This window comes from Meleagris gallopavo, chromosome 2 (assembly GCF_905368555.1).
Source record: "Meleagris gallopavo chromosome 2, MGAL_WU_HG_1.1, whole genome shotgun sequence".
In the NCBI taxonomy this organism is placed as follows: domain Eukaryota; kingdom Metazoa; phylum Chordata; class Aves; order Galliformes; family Phasianidae; genus Meleagris; species Meleagris gallopavo.
In genome coordinates, this window is record NC_139405.1 from 75,352,333 (window position 1) to 75,373,984 (window position 21,652).

The window sequence follows — 21,652 nt, forward strand, 5'->3', positions numbered from 1 at the left end:
ATCATTTAATTCCTTTTTATTCAATTCAAAATGCCACAGGGCCCCGCTTTATTTAGCTACTGGGTATCATAAGAGGGAACAGAGGGAGCCTTCAAACTCAGTGCCACACTATTCCTATATTTTTGCTCTTTGCCTTTTCTTGGTGCTTACATAGCGATTTAAAATAGTAGTTTGTGATCTAATCTTAGCTGCTGTGTCAGCTGGCCCCTGCTGAGGCTTAAATTCTTCTGCTGACTATGAAATGTAGACTCAGGTCTCAAAAAGAAGCAGGCACTTGCCTTCAAGAGAGCAGTGTGTGGAGGTGGAAATGAATGGAAAGTGTTTTTTGTTGGAAAGTGAACAACAGTGAAGGATGAGAGTTTGGCCTGATGTATATTTCCCATTGTTCCTTGCCCTCCTTCAGTTTGGTCCTTCTTCTCCCCATGCTGCCTCCCCTGTAGTGCCAACACAAGCTCCTGCATGGCTGCCTGGTAAGCCAGATGCAAATGTACTGAATCAGCTAAAAACTAATATTTTTTTTCTATGTGTGACCATAATCTGGGTTTCAGAGCTGAGGAATGGCACTGGAATTGTCATACTCAACAGCTCCATCAAACCAGGTTCCTGCTGTGCCAAACACATAACGGGACTTCAGGGTCTTGGTGTTCATTATCAGAGCAATCTAAAAGTGTTCTTCTCTTCCACACAAGCAACTCCAAGGGAAACTTGAGTTTCAGAGCCCATTTAAATACCAGAACTGCAGAGCTATTTTGGGGGCTGTATCTGTGACCTTCAAAGGCAAAGTCTTCACCAGAGCTAAGAAAACTCTTCCTGTTCTCAGTGCAAGTGAAAGGTATCAATACACATATTTTTCAATAGATCTGACTGTTTGAAAAATTCCTTTTATCTTTTCCTTGTTTTGAAGGATACCTACACTTCTTTTGAGTCTTCAGAAGCTCCTGCGCTCAAGTGGCTGGGCAGAACATGTGAATTACGCCTTCATCTCCCAGCCAGGTGGCCAACCTCATGCTGGGCATGCCACAGAGAACACCTCTCCTCACTGGCACATGAGGTTCCAGGGCAGGCAGGGTAAGCCTGGCACCACAACAGCCCCTGTAGAATCCTAGAAAATCCGACTTACTGAACCCTTCACTAAACCATGTCCCTTAGTGTTACATCTCACAATGTGAGCGCCTCTGGGTGCAGGTGCTCATTGCCACTGGGGCAAAACCACAGCCCCACAACCACTGTCTGCATGATGGCGTTCCTCTCTATATTGCTGTTTCTATTTCTGCATTGCTGCTACTGGGAACCAAGAAGTTAAGATACTAGGAGTCGAAGCAGCCATTCTGCCATTGCTGCAGAGAGTAATGAAGATGCTTGGCAGCAGGAACTGCTGGCCAGTTGATGGGCAATAGCGTGCTCAAACTATATCTAAGGTGCATCCACAACAGCTACAGCCACTACAGCCTCTTTGGTACCATGAGCTCTTAGTGTCTTCTTATTCCGCAAAATTTATTTGAATCCCTACTGGGGACAATATGAGTGAATGGGAAATGTTCACTCTTAGAAAAGAACAAGTCAAACTTTGATTTTACAAAAAATGTTTGAAGGTCTGTATTGTTAAAAAAACAAAACAAAAAAAAAAAAAAGCCAATCTTCTCTATGGGAAAATAGGTAGAAAACTAAATCAGGAAGAGTGGCTTCTGTAAATTAGAGGAGCTCTTCCACACTCCCAAGCAGAGCAATAGTGGCCAGTCATACGTCTGCCAGTCACAGTGCCAAGCTGTGGATGTGGCTGCTGTACAGAAATAACTGCAACCGCATCCATTCACAGGAGGGCAAAGACCTAATGTGAGCCCTGGGCTGCAATATTGCACCAAGGAAACTGGTGCAGGTTGGTTTCATCCCTGGCTTCATACCTGTGAATTCTGTATGCTCTTGAGCCACTCTAACTTAAACTGGGGACTCAGAGAGCCAGGCATTACCAGTAATGAGTAAGACCGGTGGCCAAAGAGGACTAGACTCATAATATTGTACTTTGCAAGTCACCGAGTTAATGGCCTGCTTTTACATACATTGCCATTATACCTGGCAACCCATGATAATAAAGGCTTGGGGTAACAGCAAAGCAGAAAAAAAAAATAAACAGCCTTTGTCAAACCATTCCTAAGAGGGGAAAAAAAAGCACTGTGTATGTCGAAGACTGCAATATGAGAGTGGTATTTAGGCTGTAGCTAAAAGGCCATGCAAGCCTTTACTTTTAACTGCTAACTCAGGTCTCCTCAAGAGACTTGACTGGAATTTAAAGGGTAAGTATTGTGGAATGGTCTGCAAAGGAGAGAGCAGACCCTGTAATTCTGTCTTTTCAGGACATTATTCTTTCCATTTGTATAGAGACAATTGCTCCAGCTAACCTGCCTGTTCCATACCCCAGGCAACTTGACAAATTAAAACTAACGGCCTAATCCATCAAACAAATGGTTTGCACTGGGTTCATCAAAGGTAAATAAATAGCTATCCCCCCTCCCTGGAAAATAAAATATTTCAACAGCAAGGAAAGCTTCTTTGCTGCCTCAGTTCTTTCCTGCCTCATCTTTCCCTTTTCCAGATGCCCAAAGGAAGGATCTTGCAGAATGGCCATGAGGTTTGCAGAAGACCAAGGTCCAAAGACTATCCATTAGCAGAAGTGTTTTCTTTTCAGTATGTCCATGAGCACAATGATTCAAGGAAGACTTGGGAGCAATGTGGATTATCCCATCTTGACCCCTCTTGTAGGACACCCAAGATAGAATCCAAACCGTGCATTTGCCAGCTTGTCAGCCAGGGCAGGTCCAGCCGAGCCCTCAGCCCTGAAAACATAATTGCTTCCAGTGCCCCCATGGTATCCAGCTTTGCTTTGCAAGGCTGAATGTACTCACTCACTGCCCTTGATTTCCTGGCTTGGGATGTGTGCACCAAGCCTGTTAATGAAGCTCAAAGAGCAGAGTGGAAGCACCTTCACAGGGCTGGCTGGCATGAGTGGCAGGAAGCTGCCTGGCACTGGTCACCATCTCTGCATGTGTGTCAGAAAACAATGCTATGAAACACCAGGCAAGAAGAGAAGGCACAGGGCTGGAGTTGATGCATCCCTCACAGATGACTGATTAGTGCCTTCCTTACCTTGTACTGCCATGAGCCACAAACAGGTCCAAATCCCACGATGTACCAGCTTCAGGCACTCAAAGCCTCATTAATTCAGCACGCATTGGAAGCATCTAATATCTAAAAGCACCCAAAATCATTAGCAACCACCACTAGCATCTGCCTCCCAGAGCATAAAGGTTTATGTTCATCTGCATGGCAGCTCTGGAGTGACAGCCTGGTCTTGGGCCAAATCAATGGGCAGGGCAGGCTGCCTCACCACCTACCATCACCTGAGGCTCCAGCCTCATCTAACTTCTGCCAGTAGTAGCTCTGGGCTCAGCAACACACCGATGGGTACTGGTAGCTGGCTGGGATTTGACTGAACACAGATGGAGCTGAGGCAGGCAAAGCCTGTTGCAAAGTACTTCCAGCCTTTGTTTCCCTTGGGGTCCATAAGCAGCAAAAACAACAGTGCATCCCAGTTCAGTCATAAAACTTACTTAGAGCTATTTGTTGGTGGATTTTTTGTTTGTTCTTGTTTGTTTGTTTCTAAGTGAAGTTTTCATAATCTTGTGGCTAATAAAAATAAGCATTAGCACTGGACAGGCTGGAACAACAGTGCACTTGTTCAATAGCTGCTTTTTCCTCATCAAAGTACAATACAGGAATGGCCACTCAGGATTTGAGGAGAAGTTTCTGACACTTGGGGGAGCAAAGCAAAATACAGCAAAACAGATCCTCCATGGTGGACCTCCAGGGGACCTCACTGTACATCTTGCCATAGGAGATCTGCTTCCACCTTGGCTTTCAGACTGTGCTAAGCTGGCTGAACCTTCGTTCATCACAACCCAATCACATCCCAGGGCTGGACCCTGTGGTGTTTATGCATGTCCATAGCAACGTCTGGGCTATACCCAAACAAATGGTGGAGATGGCAGCTGGCACATCACAAGGAAGAGACTTCAGATGCACAAACATCATTTCTTGTGAGAGAAAATTGAAGAAGGTGCCAAAAAGACACCTCCTTTTATTTAATGGCTTGAGAATCCATTTTTTTTTAAATTTTTTCTGTGAAAGAATAGGTAGCTCCTAACATGTTTTTTTGTTTGTTTTGTTTCTGTTTTTTTTTTTTTTTTTTTTTTTTTTTATCAAAGAGCAGACTGAAAGATAACTCTCTTGTAACATGCGCAATATTTCCTTGGGAGGAAATACCAGCTACTAGAAGGCTCTTTTACCAGCAGAAAAATGCATAACAAGAGCCAGTGGCTGGAAGCTGAAGCCAGATAAATTAAAATGGGAAATAAGGCATATATTTTTAAGAGTGACGGTAATTAACCACTGGAACAAATCCTCAGGGGAGACTTTGGATTCTTATCTCTGGAGAGTTTCAAATCATGGCTGGATGCCTTTCTAGAAGATGTACTTTAGCCAAAGAAGCTATTAGGTTCAATACATGGGTAATTGCGTGAAATGTAATGGGCTGTGATACATGGGAAGTAAGAACAGATGATCTAATGGTTCTTTCCGGCCTTAAACCTACGAAGCTATTCATCTAGATGGGAGCCCTGTGCCTATAGCTGAGAATTTTATCCTGGGCCCCCACTGCAACATTTATAAACCTATGAAAAATGAGTGTATAACTGCACCAAAAAGAATAGAATCGAACGATGGATGGGGAGCTAAGGAAGAAGAAACACACCCATAATATCACCTATTTCTATTTTTTATGAATTGTGTCAGAATGTAATGAGCACCTATAGAAACCAGGACTGTGAGGCAGTAATTCACACTGGAGAAATTCAAATGAAACGGGCTGATATGAGGCTATGTTTGAAGACTGTCAGGTTTCTGCGATAAAATTGCGTTAGTAATTAATAATCTCCCAGAAAAGAGAGAGAGAGAGAGATCATCTGCTACCATGTGTCTATTAGCAGATAAATCCAGAGTGAAAGATATCCCCTCTGGGACAACTTGATGGATTATATTAAATTTAATGGTAATGGAAGGAATACTGTAATTGGAAGATGCTGGAGGGAAAAGATATGGTGGGAGCAAGAGGAAGAGGCAAATGCTGATACGGAAGACCTCATCTTATAGAAATGGGCTCAGGTCCTGCCAAACTACACCAAAAGAGCAGAAGAGGCCTCATTCCCCAGGGTCCAGAAAATGTACAGGATGACCTTAGCTAATCTGGAAGCCAACCTATAATGTCCCCAAGGGAGGTACATTTGGCAAGTGCAATGTGGAAAATAAATATTAGAAATACCAGGTTTTTTTTGAGTCTATGACTATATTTCGGGGGAAAAAAATGACAAGTTCAATTAGGTTCCTCGAAGCAGGGGAGAGAAACTGATTAATCAGGCATGGAAGTTCCTAAGTAACCAAAACAACTGTGTGGGCTTTCTCCTCTTGACTCATGTTACAGGAGGAGAGTGTATCTATTTGAAAACGGAATACATTTCCACATGCTCTATAAAGGAATGTCCAAACACATCTAGATAGAAAACGTTCCCTGTTAACTAGGTCCCTCCAGAGTCTCTTGTATACAGTGTGATGCTCTGGAGTATGCACTGGAATTTTGGGGCGTTTTCTTTGAAGATAAAGTGTCCTTTTAAAGAATGCATAGACTCAGTGTCAGCATCCCAAAGGGAAAATAGAAACTTCACAAGTAAACTTGTATTGAGCAGAATGACACCTTCAGCAAATAGGAACCAAGATTAAAATAAAACAGCAAGGCATTTATAGTGTCCGAAGTCCAAAGGCTTCTTGGAAGAATAACTATCTGTCAGCAAGGCAGGATGTGAAGAACCACATCCCTGCAAACTGCCAGCAGAACAGCAAGAGTTACCATCCTCGGCCAGTAAAACAAATGATTATTGCATCTGAGCTGGCTCTTTCTCAGAGCATTAGATGCCAACTCTCCCAGCTTTAGAAAGCTGCCTTCCGCAGATGGGCTTTGTCAGAGGTGTTGCACACCTCACTGCTCAGGGGAAGAGGCAAACAAAAGCCAACGCGTGTGACACAGCACTGAACCATGCAGATCACATCATGTGAGAGGACACATCCTGAGCATAACATCACAAGAGGTCTGCAGAAAATTCTGCTTCCCAGCAGCATGCTGCTGGCTCACTTGGGTTGAAGGCTGAGGCAGGGGGAAGTGAAGCCCCACTTGTCTCCAAACCCTCGTGTTTTGAAAGAGATTTTTCTTCCAGTCATTTTTACACCATTTTTTTGCAACAATTGATTGAATTTGATCATAATAGTCAGTAGGAGGATGACTGTGAGAGGGCTATGCTCTTTGATCACAAGCAGGAAGTCACTGACACAGCTGCCATACCCGTCTTGTTTTGGGTTCTTCTCCACCACCAGCACCCTGCCCCTGCCTGCTGCTGAAGGGGCTGTGTGGGCGTCCACACCATGAGTAGTTCAAACAGCAACATTGATCTTCATCACGTTGCCGCTCCTTGGCAGCCCCAGCCCCTCCAACCACGGCTGGCAAGTCTATTTTTATGGGATGCGTTGTGATGTGGACTCGTAACCACTTCCCACAGGAGCATGCCTGGGAGTAGGAAATGTTCCAAATAACACATGAGCTGCTACATACATCCACCGCAAAGCAGGGAGGGTGGAGAGAGAGAGCATAGCGCTCGGCACCCGGCACTCACAGCGCTTAGCCCTGGTCCCAGTGGCAATGTGCTACAGGAGCAGGGATGTTATTTAGCTCAAGTCCCTTGTCCCTGCCTCCAGGGCTTATTATCAGGATGAATTATTTAATGTGTGTGCACAGCTTTGATGTTGTACGCACCATTTCATATGTACATAAGTGCTAAAGATTATTAGGCGGTTCTGTTGTCGCTAGAACACCAAACACACATTTCTGGGTTTAATTAGGTGTGTTAAAACAGCTCTACAAGGCCACGTCAGAAAATGTGAGTACTGATGCATTGGTAATTGTGGGGCTATGGTAAAATGGATCTCAGCAAGAGGATTCCTTGCATTGGGGTTTAACCTCTGCCAAAGCCTGCTAAGATGCTGCTAATGGCCTCCAGGTTCCTAAATCATCCAGAGATGTTCCCATCTAAGTTCTTCTCTGGTTTGCCCAGTGTTTGAGCAGAACAGTGTGATCCTTTCATTTAAAAAACTCAGCAGAAACCTGGACAGAAGTCAGAAAATTCTGTTTTAAGACCAGTTCTTGGGCAGGAACTCTTGGACACTCTGGGAAGGAGGCTGGTGGGACATGAGTCACCTGGCCTGAGCATGCATTAAGCCATCCCATCATGTTTTGTGACATCCATGCACCTGCTAGCCACTAGCCTTAGGCTGCCTTGGAGAAAAGCTTTGCTTTCAGGACCAACGTACTGATGCCAGAGAAACACTGCAGGTCAGCAAGCTGTGATTTGTATTTGTGCAATTTACTGCTGCTTGGGGGCCTGCTGATCTCCACCAGCACAAACAGCAGCTTTGCCACTACGCGCTTGGGGACAATGCAGACAAAGCCCCATCAGCGGCTGTCACCAGTGGATATAATATGACCAAATCCCCAAACCAAACAAGACCTTAATTTCTCATTGAGTTTTGGGTTTCCTGAGATCTAAACTTGAAAGAGGTTTCATCCCTTGCTCAAGGGGAAGAATCCTCTGGTGAGGAAAGGCAAATAAAGGTTCACAATGTGCAGGCTTTCTGCAAATAAATGGCTGAATATCTCACCAACAGGGTCACCATGATGTAATGGCAACAGCATCTCACCCTCATCTGTGCTGCAGGAGCTTGGGAAATTAGAGTTCAGCTTCTTCTGGTGATCCTGTGTGATTGCAGGAATGTTTTCAGAGTACATTCTTCATATGTTAATAGTTTTGCATGTTATTAAACCAAATCTAATTATATTAGATTTGCTATGAGCAGCAAATCATATTCACAATTGTGTTTTTATTAAAGAATATATTCTATATAAAGACTTCATTGAGATGTTAATTGCTACCGGAATTATGTGCACACAAATAATAAACAAGACTATCTACCCATTATTGGAAAATAATTTCAACATATACCAAACCAATTACTGTACACTTCTTTACATTTTAATGGGAAGTAGTGTGCCTGGCTAGAATTAAAAAAAGACCCTCTGCTATGAAATGTGGCTTCATTTTTTTCTATGCAGAGTTCTAGTGCCAGGCCATACTAAAAGGATAGGAGATGTCCCATCAGTAAAACTACTGGTGATCGGAAATACGGGGCAGGCTTAAGTCACTGAACAACTCAACACAAAGGCCTAACAAGCCTAGGCTATGGGATGAAAGTGAGAGGACAGCAGGCACTGCTCTGCCTGTGGACTCTGTTCAATCTGATTCAATCAATCAAGGTCGAGCTCTCAGCCTTCACAAAGCCCCACATGCGGTAGACACATTCTACAGCAGAATCCCATTGAATTTGCTAGTCTTCATGTAATCACAGAATAATTTGGGTTGGAAGGGATCTTTAAGATCATCTAGTTCCAAACACCTACTATAGGCAGAGACATCTCCCACTAGACCAGGTTGCTCAAAGCCCCATCCAGCCTGGCCTTGAATGCTTCCAAGAAGGGGGCATCCACAACCTCACTGGGCAACTTGTTCCAGTATCTCACCACTCTCACGGTAAAGAATTTCTTCCTATTATCTTGTCTAAATCTACCTTCTTCCAGCTTAAAACCATTTCCCCTTCTCCTATTGTCACTACATGCCCTTGTAAAAAGTCCCTCCCCAGCTTTCCTGTAGGCCCCCTTCAGGTACCAAGGAGGAGGGACCATAAGGGCCCTCCAAAGCCTTCTCCAAGCTGAAGAGCCCCAACTCTCTCAACCTGTCCTCATAGGGGAGGTGCCCCAACCTTCTGATCACCTTCATGGCCATTCTCTGGACCTGCTCCAACAGCAAAATGTCCATCTTGTTTGGGGGCCACAGAACTGGATGCAGTACTCCATCTGTACTCAAGACAGAATAAAGGAGCAGAATCACCTCCCCTGACCTAATGGTCATGCTTTTCTTGATGCAACCCAGGATACAGTTGGCCTTCTGGGCTGCAAGCACACGTTGCTAGCTCACACTGAATCTTTTGTCAACTGACACCCCCAGATCCCTCTCCTCAGAGCTGCTCTCAAGCCATTCTCTGCCCAACCTGTATTTGTGCTTGGAGAAGCAGGAAAAACTTGCTGGGAGAAGGAGAGGGAGCTCCCTGGCCCATGTGCAACCACCAGCCTACACAGCAAGGACAACAGCAGTGCAGGAAATCTTGGTGGTTTTCCCCCTTTACTGGTCTGTCAGCAGCTGAAAATGACACTGGTGAGCATGGTCACATCATAGGGAAATATCTCTGCTTCTGGTGATTGGTCTTCTGGTGTGCTGACAGGATGTGCCTATTTCTGGCCTCCAGAAAGAGTATTGCTCGTTCTTAAGGAGCATATTGCACAGTGAGATCAAATGTACCCTCCGTAAGCTCTGCTGACATGCCCTGTTGGGCAACAGTCATCTTTGGTGACATGGTGAGAAGAGTGAAATGGAAAATGTGAAAGGTCTGGCAGTACCAACAAATTCTGCTTCCTGTGCCTTCTATCCAGCACCACAGGCTGACTGTGTGGGGGAACAGATAGCTTTCACTCAAGAAGAAGGTGGAAAGGAGCGGGAGAAATGTAAATTCAGTGTGAATCAGAAGGCACAAGCAGAATGACAGAATGACAAGAAGTCTCTGCTTCAAGAGGAGCCACACTAGCAGCCTGAAAGCCTGAGCAATAGGAAGTAGGAAATAGAAAAAGGAAATTAAATTTTTAAGACTCTGTATGTTTAGATGGTGTTATCTTCAAGACAACAAACAGCAAGGGCCCAGGAAATTCAAAATTAAATACAACACTCTCCTTATTTCCTGATTTTCTTTTATTAAGCATAAAAGCATGGCCAGGATCAAGTTAACATTATATTTCCTGCCGTGTGATTCTATTGGCATTGGTTTTGTTGCTATGTATATGAATACTGATCCGCACTGAAATTTAAAAAAAAAAAATACATTAATTGCATTGACTTGCAGAGAGAAGTAAGCCAGGTATTTCAGTGCTGCAGTTCCTGAGAGATGCAACAAGGCCACATGCTGGTCCCACAGCAATTTTTTGTACATCTGAAGTGGATGCCTCATGACCAGAGTTCATATCTGATGGCAGAAGTCGTTGATATGACATTTACTGAGGAGTGTGAGCTATCTGGCAAGTGTTTACAGCACCAGAAATTAAGTCAAGGAGTTCTCTGGTGCTGCTCAGGTATGACTGCCACGTTCTACAACATGTTATCTGCTGCCATGAGAAGCAGAACTTCATCAGATTGTGTAGGAAATCCTGGGGTAAGGAGGCAATGCTCGTGACCCCAGACAGTAATGCAAGGAAACCTGTGCTCAACCTCAGCCTTCCAATAGCTTCACCATGTCAGGAAAAAATTTGGACTCAAATCTTTTTAAGAATGAGGTTTTGCCCCCATGAGCTCAGGCCTTGTTTTCCTTGGTGATTCACACTGCTTTAATGGTAACCCTACTTCAAGCCCCTTCTTTTGCTGTCTTAAGTGAAGTCCAGGAAAGGAGGGAAGGAAAGAATGAAGAAAAGAAGAGAAGAAAAAACAAATGAAGGAAAGAAGGAAAGAAGGAAAGAAGGAGGGAAGGAATAAGCAAGGTTAGGTGAATTATACCTACACTTACAAGTGACACTTGGAAAGAAGTATTCTGCACTGTATTCTGATCCTATTTTGCTTCCTATTTAATGCATTTTCATTCACATTTGAAAAGTCTAGCAATACAGTTCATTTTTCAAGCACCACTGTGAATCAGTCAGTCAGAGACAGACATCTCTTGTGAGAGGCAGTGATAGATACAATTCTTTCTCTGCTAAGGCTTGACATGTAACTGGCTGATGAAAACAATCTTATCCAACACCAGCTGAAATTTTAAGACAGCTCTGAAGGATTTGGTAGATTCTTTTCAGGACATCCAAGGAAGTTTTACTGCAAAAATTAAAAGTCAGGCAAAAAACATATCAAAGTCAAATGGTGTGGAAATGCTGTGAAAATCTGCAAAAATGTAACACTAAATTTGTCATTTTAACTTTTGAAACTTCCAGGGTTTCTGGGCTTTCTTTTGCCACCATGAGCTTCAGCAAAAAGATAAGGAAAAGCAAATATGAGAATATCACTGTCATGGACCATTATCCATTTTATTGGTCCTGAAGGAAAAAAGATAGTGAGATGGAGTTATAATTTTTTGCAAAAATCTGGATTTTTCATTACTAAAAATGCTGAGATATATATTCCACACTCTTCAGAATGAAAACAACAGGAAGAATCTATCCAGTCTGGATTGGTGCGAGCCCCAGGCAGAGGCAAGGATATATCCCCAGGTGCATGCTTCTTGTGACATCTGTATGAATCAGGAGACACTGGAACAGAGGTCTCCTACAAAGAGAATGGGCAATGTCTCTCTGACAAAGCACCCAAGAGCATTTTTAACTGAGTGCCGTTTAATGGATTGTGCTTCTTCTCTTATTTTACTGTATAACCCATTAACATAAAACCCAGATAGAGGCATACCCTTCAAACTGAAAGAGATTCAACGTTGTGTTTCTATTATCTTTCCACATCCAGGCCAACAGAAATTGAATTCTTCTCCAACAGCTGCTACTGCTGAAATGGGTGTGGTACATGAAGATGGATGTAAACGAAGGTGGGACAGACACAGGATCATATAGAAACAACTTTTATCTATGTAAGATTTACCAGAGCCAAAAGAGAAGAGTGGTGAGGCAGTGGCACAGGCTGCCCAGGGAACTGGTGGAGTCACCATCCCTAGAGGTGGATGTGGCACTGAGGAATATGGTTAGTGAGCATGGTGGGGGTGGGTTGAAAGTTGGACTAAATGATCTAGAGGTCTTTTCTAGCATTACTGACTCCGTGTTTCTGTGATTCTATGATTCTGTAATATTGAGTGAGGAACAGTGTTTTATAAAGATGTGGCTCTGGAAACAATTTAAGATGGAGGGATAGCAAGCAGCTGAACATAGACATCAGTGTCACAGGACATATATGGCTCTTGGCTAAACAGAGAATGCTGAAAAAGCAGAAGTTGTCTAAAAAGGAGTAAGAAAAAGTACCCAAACACCAGAAGGAGAGGCATTTGAGAAGTCTTTTAAGAAGTGTAATCATAAAAGAAGACTGGTAAGTGATTGATTAGAGTGTTAGTGAAGAAAAATTTTTCCATAAAGAAAAAATATGAAGTACTAAAATACTTGAATTTATCAGAACCAAAAGTAGCAGCTGAAAGATGGAGGCAGACGTGTTCATATTTTGAAAGAAGAGCATTTCTTATTTAGCACAGAAGGCAATAAACCTCTTAAACAAATTGCCAAGGGAAGTGTTAGACTTTCAGACTTCCTGTGTCCCCCAGCAAAGATGGTTGCTTTTACAGCAGGTATCATTTAAACATAGACCGCAGTTGAGTTCCTGGGCTCAACATGAGAGCAACAGGGAGATGGAGAAAGCCTCCTGCAGATGCAAAATCAGACCAAGTGATCCAGTTGATCCTTCTGGATGTGTACTCTGAGAACACAAAAATTCAAAGTCTGTAAGTTTTTCCAGAAGATCACAAACATCTTTCCTTGAGATTAGCAAGTGCAGCACATGAGCAGCCTGGATAAAATCAGTTCTGTGACAAAAATAAGAGATTCAATTATGCATTATTTGCTTCTACGATCTTCAAAGGGAGCTGGCATTTTGATTTCCTCTGGCTGAGAACCTGCTGTGAACATCACTCGGACCAGAAAGACTGATGACATTTTGAAAGAACTACATCATTCACCTGATGAACATTTTATGAGACAAGGAATTTACCTTTATTTGTTTATCTATAAAGATAAAAGTCTGCAGGCTTTAGAAGTGAAAAACAGGTAAAAAAACTGACTCTCTTTTTGGGATCATTTACAGTGAGGTAAACACACACAAATCTACCACTTCATTAAGCTTGTCTCTCAGTGTCTTACCACATTAAATTTCCCAGTGGCCCTCTCCTTCTCCTTTTTAAGCTGTCTGGATGAAGTCTCTGGCCAGACTTAATGGGGGAGAAGTGGTAGAAGTCTTTCAAGCTGTGTTTTACTTTTGAGATGCCTTCCAGACAATATGCTTGGGTGTATTTACCAGCTCTTGGGTTGCTTAGCCAGCCCTGCCAAACCAGATCTCCTTCCTCATACTCCTCTGAGTTCCCATATGGCTTTCTAACTTCCCCTCTGTGAAGATTCTGCTCACAGGCTTCTCTCATTTCATATTATCTGCCCTTTCTCCCCACTTTCATAAGAATTCTGGGCATAGCCTCATTGTCCCAATAACCTCCTCATGACGCTTCTCCTCCCTAATTTATTTATGGTCAGGATGAGATTAGCAACCTATTTTTCCACAGAGTGGGTACCCAGAAAAGTAATACACCAGCTACACTTCCTGCATCCTCAGAAAGAAAAGTAGGAGCCTGAGGATCACGTATTAAGCATGGAAAATTTCTGCCCAAAGACTACATTCTGGCAGTTATAAGCAACAGAAGATTAGATCATCGCAAGTATCAAGGGATCTTAATTAACAATTTACCATTATTCTAGGTGTAATACAACATAATGTGAGATCAAAATAGTAACTGATTCATCTGCACGGCAGCTCCATGCCACTATTTAATTCTTGTGTTTTTATAGTGTCGTCCCCTCAGAAAGGATCATTGAATGTGCTATAAGACTTTGTAGGCACACGTAAAACAAATTCATCTCTCTGGGAAAGGGTTTACCATCCAAAGTGAAAATGTAAAGGCTACAGCCTTCCTGTTTTGCCAAGTAACTAATTGTACGAACATGAGGATAGGGAGCAAAACACATGTAGGTTAAGTAATTTTAATCAACCAATTATCCATATCCAGCCATGCTGGATTTGGGGCTTAATTGCTTCAGGCATGCAAGCTTTTTCTCCAGTTATCTTTTCACAGCCCACAAACACAATTTCCTGCTAAAGTAGCATTGCCCTGAAATTTCGCTATAATGAATTTTCCAGTCTGAGCACTCTGACCCAGTTCTAAGCAGAAAGTTTTTCTGTAGAGCTAAGAAAAAACTTACAAAACCAAATGTGAACAATATTGGCCTAATATAACAAGTTTCTCATAATGAAGCAGAAGACGAATGCTCAGCTCTCCTGAAAAATCCATCTCTTCCCTTTGCAGAAACAATCGGAAAGTACAGACTTCTATTTCCAAAACTCATATCAAACACTGTACATTTGGCTTAATGGTTAGCTATAGTTTTCTGATTCACACATCAATTTATTTGCTCACTTACCCCTAGTAATATCTGCACAATACCAAAATTTTGCCACCAATCATGGAGCACCAAATCCATTTTGAACTGTCATTTATTTTATTTTATAGAGAATCAGATAAAAATGACCCATATTTCGGCGGCAATTTCTCTCCTGTATGCACAGCAGCAAAGAAAGAAAAAACATGAGTACTTACTATTTTGTTAAGTGTGTTCTACTAAATGAAGTTATAAAGAAATAATGAAAACCTCTGCAACTCACCATAAAAATTTCATTTCCAAAAAGAGACAGTAAAGCTGTCACAGAAAAAAAAATCATGTCTGTGGCATACACCATTAGACCATACATAAAAGAAACTGCACATACATCAAGACCTAAATAACTACACAAACGCATCCTAAATTTCCCGAGACAGATGGCGGATCCCATGCAGACAAGCTATGCATTCCAACAAGATTTTTCTTTAAGAAGAAAAAGAAAAGGGAGCTGAAAGAACAGTTGGGAAATATCTAAAACTCTGTTAAATTAAAACAAATCCCAGAAGCTTATGCAGCCATATTAATCTATGCAAAGCAAATGAATTAGAGAATCATTAAGGCTGGGAAAGACCACTAAGATCATCTAGTCCAATCACCAACCCATCACCACCATACCCACTAACCATGTCCCCCTAAAAAGCAAGAGTTGGCATCTTATCTTGACTCTGATTCAGGAAATCACTAAAACGCACGTGCAAGAAATTCTTAATTCAGGAAAAAAAAACAAGTATCAGCTTACATTTAAGTACGATGAGATTTTCACCTTCACTCTGGGCCGTGTGTGCCAGCAGGAGGGCGTCCCAATGAGGGCAAAGCCATGAGCCTGCAGAGTGCTGGGATCTCTGTGTAGATCACACTTCATGGAGCCGAGCAGGGAGGCTGCCTCAGCTGCATTGGCCGAAAACTCTTTTAGGCAGCGTAAACTCCTGAGATCACACCGATATTTTTACATGACCTCTGCCCCTTGCCCTACTCTCTTTTCTGTGCTTTCCCCTTAGAAGTGCCGCAGATCTTGCTTCAGCACTCCAGTGGCACTGGCTTTAGCAGGAGCTGGACATACACCCAAGGTCTGAGAATAATGCTTTATACCCTGGGGTGAGCAGTAAAGGTAAGGTTTCCACTGCAGTCAGTAAGCTAGAGAAGACAGAAATATTGTGCTTGAATCTGCAGAAAAGGAGAAACTCTTGTATGTCATTTTAATTAATCCAGTGCCAGAAAGTAACAAGGACAATATTCCTCATATTTCTTGGGCACTGCAGATAAAAGCAGTTGCACAGAGGACTGTTACATATCTGAGATGGTGAATGCTTTTGGCCATAAGAATTTCAGCAGACGTTCTTCATCTCTTTAAAAATGCATAAGTTAAAAAATGTATGAGGGCTGCTCTGAAAGTGATGCCTCCTATCTTGTTCTGTTGGCCCACTGTGTCAGAGGTGGTTGGCAGTAGAGGTTGAATCTTCCCACCAATATTCTGTTCTGTGTTGTTGCCTCATGACAAATGGCAGCAGAGGGGCGGTCTGACACAATGGCGTCTGACATGGAAGCGTGGGTGAAGCAAAGGTGTGGCATTGAATTTCTCTACTTGGTAAAAAATAACACCCATTGACATTCATTGATGCTTCTATGGAGACCAAACAGTGGGTGTGAGCACAGCAAGGCGGTGGGTGATGTGTTTCAGCAGTGGTGACAGCAACATGAATGACAAGACATGCTCTGAATGGCCAGGAAGGTTTTTTACAGGCACACCATGCAGACTTGTTCACTGCTGTCAAAAATGTATGGTTAATGGTGGTGACTATGCTGAAAAATATTGTTTTGTAGCTGATAATTTTCTCTATTTAATAATGTTATTGTACTCTTTGTTGTATTTTCCACTGAAATAAATAGGAAGGTTATGTTAAGGTGATTATTTTGCACTTCCTATATGTTTTATACTGCGTCTAGTACAAGAGTAATTTATTCAGGCTTACATTTAGCGTGAGAAAAAGATAATATGGTGGCTGTGTGATGATTGCTTGGCCATAGTAATCTTAACTTCAGGAATTTCCTCACTTCTTGGAGTTTCTGATTTCAGCTTTGATGACAGAACAGCCTCTTTATCTTATCTGGTGGGCAGCAGGGTGTTCTTCCACATTTTCACGTTTTTGCATCCAATTTATAAGAGGTTTTATTTTTGTATTTCAGGAAACTTTCAGGAGTTAGAAAAGAGTGAAAAAATACAAGCCAATAAACAGCAAAAACTCTTTAATGCTCTAAGGCTTCCCACGTTCACCAGTATGGATTAACTCAGCCTTTTCTGAATTTCATTTTCTGAATACTCCAACTATGTGTCTGTTACTTCTTGGTGGATTTGCCAGCAAACCACCTTCAAAATATCAACCCAAATAAGACTGGAGATTCTTTGCTAATGTTATTAAACTATGTAGGTTGCTCTGAAAGAGCACAATAAGACTGTTTGATAGAGCAAATTCTCAGCTACAAAACAATAATTTTCAACATAGTCACCACCATTAGCCAATCTGTATGGATGAGCTGATCAAGATGCTCTTCACTTCTTGGCGTGACAGCCCTACGTGTCCATCCAGAACATGGCAGTTGCATTCACGTCACCGGCGTCACTGCTGAAACATATCACCCACCGCCTCACTGTGCTTACATCCATTGTTTGGTTCTCCATAAACATTCAGCAAGAGTCAATGAGTGACAGTGGGTATTATTTTTTTCCACACAGAGGAATTCAGTGCCACACCTTTGCTTCACCCATGCTTCCATGTCAGACACCATTGTGTCAGACCGCCTCCCTGCTGCCATTTGTCACAAGGCAACAATATGTAACAGAATACTGATGGGAAGGTTCAACCTCTACTGCCATACCACCAACTTCTGCCTCTGACATGGTGGGCTAACAGAACAAAATAAGAGGCATTACTTCAAAGGCAGCCCTCGTACAAAACAATTGTAGAACAGTACACTTTTGCATCCTTATGAAAAATAATACTCTAGTTTTCCCTTTTTGTTTCAGTTGTGGCACACCTAAATTACAGCATGACAGCAATGAATTCAGAAGTCAATCCCAGAGCTGGTGGTAGGAATTCATATTTATCATACCTTCCATGGGAACACTTCCCTGAGAAATAACCACTGGTTTGAGTCTATTTCTGAGACCTGCTCTTAAGGTCTAATCCCAGTCTCACCATGATAGGCTGTCTTTGATTGCATGGGATGATAAATTCATGTGGACTGTGTAATATAGTTTTGCAAGCTGCAAAATCATTACTGTCTGTTCCTTCCTTCTCTATGTACTTTCTTCTTAGTGTTGCAAAATTTTTACATTTGTCCACCCCATGATATAAAATGACATAGCTAATGAGAGTGTTACCAAAAATATCATTTCCTTTTTAAAAAAGTTATTTTTACAGAATTAAGTGCACATCATTTTTGAATATGATGTTTTATTTGCAAAAATGTAAATGATCTTTCCACTAAACAGCAAACAAAATGATGTATCTCTGAAAAAATATGATAATGCTTTCTTAAGGATGTGCAGATGGTGCAGTTAGAACATCTGCAGCAATACAGGAACTGAAGAAAATAACAATTCTTTGAAAGGATGAGTTACTACCTCCAATCTATTTTATTTTGGCTGATTTTTTTTTGTAATGTTCTTTACTGAGAAGCTTTCTCTAACCTGAAGTGCTCAATATTTGGCCATAGTTCAATGTGTCTATTATACTCAAGAAAAAAGCTTGATCATAAAATCTATTAAACATTTTACTCAGTCCACAGTCCATTTTTCAATGTCATCAGTTTGTTTTTTATTTATTTGTTTATATCAAACAATGTTTATTTACACAAATAGAAAGCACCTTCATAAACAACAGTAACAAAACTGAGGATGGTTAGAGAAAGTCAGCAAGGATGGTCAGAGACATGGTAGAGTTTCAGGATGACCAATCACTAAGAAAGCTTAAATTTTTCAGTGTAGAAAGTAAATAACCTGGGAATATTTTGGAGACCTAGAAAACGCCCTTTCCAGGGAGAGGTACAGTACTGACTAATATTTGCTGCCTTTTAAAGAAGTGAAGTGAAACAAATGAAACTAGCAGGAAGCAGGTTGACAATGGACAAAAGATAAGGTTGTACTGTATATTTCCTCATCATAGGATGTTCTATGTGAGAGAAGCTTATATAAATACAAGGAAACATTGAACAAAGTAATGAAAAAGAAATCCATTCCAGTTTGCTAACTGCTTAGAAAACTTGCTTAGAAAAAAAACCTAAATGGCTGGAAGCTGGAAGAATATGTGAGAAAAACATCATGCAACTTTGACTCGTTCCTGTACTCCTTGTCTATCCTTTGTCTATTGATTTGATTGACATACACGAATCCTTGGCCTGAACTAGGGTATGCTTCTGTTCACATGTTTTGGTCCCTTGGATGGCAGAAATGATTACACATACAAGTGTGAAGGTAAAAAACTAATGAAGGTTAAAAAGGAAATGTTATTAATCTTCCCTACCATTACATACCCTTCCATATGTCTAGAAGTGTGATTACAGTGATTACAGTGATTATATATGAGGTTCTGTGGTTGAAGATCATCAGGAAGATTAAGAACATTTTGTTTTTGCCTGGTTTCTACCTAGGCTGTATGCTCAGTTTCATATAGTCTAGAATAACACTGCCATCAATATAAGAGATGTTAAATATATTCTTTTCAATCTCCTCCTCAAAATTTGGCTTTAATTCTCCAAATCAGAGGTGCTCAAACTATTACACTACCTAGATTGGATATATACAGTAAAATAGGATGATTTTTATAATTTTATTTGAAGTTCAGTAATCTAAGACAGTGAATAAACTGTAAAAAGTGCTTGTTTTGTTTTTTTGTTGCTGTTGGTTTTTTTAATATCTTTATATACTGCTTCTGTGTAATCTGATCTTTTTAAAAAAAAATATTTTTCTTTTTCTTTTTTAATTAAATTTCTTCATTATGCAAATGCTGGAAGGACTTCTGGCACTTCTTGTATTGTGGCTAATGAAGTTAGTGAGATCACAGTAGATGCAGGTGCAGGAACTCCAACACCTTGAAAGTCAACACTGACTGAGCGAGAGTCTACTTATTCCAAGGTATTCACTGAACTTTTGTTGGTCAGTTTTTTGTCTTTGTCATCTTGACAAACCAAGCTAGTTTTGACAACAGCCCTGAAATAGAAAAAAAAAAAAAGAAGAAAAAGAAAAAGAAAAAAAAACAAAAAACCCCACACATTTAACTTTTACATAAATTGCTTCGAATTGTTCCCCTCCCATCTGCAGTCACTATAACTGCTTTGAAAGGTACTTCCATCCAGTCTTCTAAAGCTTGCTTGTCTCTCTTTACTGGCAATACAAATATTAAACTACACAGAATCCTGAAATAGTTTAGCCCAGGTCATTTTGGTCACCAATAATACCATATTTTGATCAAGTAACACATAAAACACATTGCACGTTGTCCACTTACCAGTAAAGAATTATAAAGATTATGACAAAGATCACACCAATCGTTACAATGACTGCAGTAACCACGCAAAAGACCAGAATGGCATTTGTCCTTCTTCTCCTCGATTGTCCTTTTTCTTTTCCCTTTGGTTGTTTTGTTTTCGGTTCTTAAAAAAGAAATATATAGTCATTATTATGTTCAAATTTTCAAATTTGATGCAAAGAATCAAGCATTTAATATGAACAACAGTGAGAAGAAACGGTTCTTCATTCTTTCATCTTGAGGTCTTTCATGATCTCCATGCCTTTACAAAGTCAGAATAGTAACATTTCATGCCTTTTTTGCAAAGGCAGATCTAACCAAGGTATTTGGAATGGGACGCAGGAGAAGACAGAGAGGGTATCTTATTAGCACCTGTAAATATCTAAAGGGTGGGAGTCAAGTTGGTGGGGACAGGCTCTTTTCAGTGGTGCTCATCATCAGGACAAGGGGCAATAGGCTCAAACTGGAACACAAGAACTTCTTAGTTCAGCCACATTCAACCAAATCAATGAACCACGGCACATCTTTCCAGATCTCTCCAGCTTTGGTAACAGTAGACAGGCCAACTTTAATTTTTCTTTTATTTTCTCTGATATGAGTGTCTAAAACTATAATGTGATATCTCATTGCTCATTGCTATACAGAATTATTCAAACTGGCATGTATTCTCTGTTAGCAGAATGATTGCAGGAAAACCATTTCTATTTCTACCGCATTTCTATGTCTGTATAAGGTCTTCTGTCACTGTCATCACTGTAGTATCTAAAGAACTCTTTCATCACATCATTGGAGTTTCATTCTCCTGCTTCACAGAATCTTTTGGTATTCATAAACCACAGCTCATCTATAGGATTCTCCTGATCTTTCTACAAGATACAGGGGAGGGAGAATGGTGAACAAGCTGTGAATATTATACATAGTGTGACTGAATATTGGCTTTTCAGACAATACAGAGTTAATTGCTTCACCGACTGAACTGCCTTTCCAGAATTACATGGGGGAACAGACATCAGTGAAAATTATCTTTGATTTGCAATTTCATTAATGTAATATATTTTTCTCCTTGACAAGATGTGAATTTAGACATCTAAGAATACCTCTTTTTACAGTCTGTAACAGGAACCTCCTAAAGAGAAAAGCAAGCTTTCTGTTATCCACTGCTGATCTACTCAAGTTTTCTTCCTAGGCAGGAAGTTCTTCTGGTAGTCACTATCTAAAACTGCCCTAGAGACAACCTGATAATACAAAGGGATTTCCTTACAAGTATACACACATTTAAAATGCAAGCAGGAAACAGTCAGAAAAGCAGCTTCCCAAGAAGCTGTTTTATGATGAGCAAAAATTTTCACATCAGGAGCAGTATCAAGCCCCTGATCATACATGTCAAGTCCAGGCAACATTCCCAATTAGGCAGTGAGAATTTTGCTGCTGCCAGAATGTGCCTTAAAGCTTACAGTAAAGGTTGCAAAGATATATTTACACAAGCTTTAAAAAAAAAAAAAAAATCCACTTAACTTAGCAAGAATAGAAAGAACAATTTCTTTTTTAAAACATGAAGTTTAGTTCAATGACATTCAGCTTGGAGTCTACAGCTCACTGAAAGTCTGCAGACTACTTTGTTATAAAGAATGATGAAGAAAAG

General features: G+C 41.0%; 1 protein-coding gene across 3 annotated transcripts in view; it reads right to left on the minus strand.

The window, feature by feature from the left end:
- Positions 1-18,281: 18,281 nt before the first annotated feature.
- Positions 18,282-21,652, minus strand: part of SPACA1 (sperm acrosome associated 1) — a 131,718-nt gene continuing 128,347 nt past the window's right edge. For all 3 annotated transcript variants that reach the window (XM_085217662.1, XM_085217661.1, XM_019613569.2), the window contains 2 exons: positions 19,990-20,134; positions 18,282-19,691 (listed from right to left, as the gene is read on the minus strand). In XM_085217662.1, the coding sequence (XP_085073788.1) occupies positions 19,607-19,691; positions 19,990-20,134 (230 nt within the window). In that variant the 3' untranslated portion in view covers positions 18,282-19,606. The remainder of the gene's footprint in view (positions 19,692-19,989; positions 20,135-21,652) is intronic.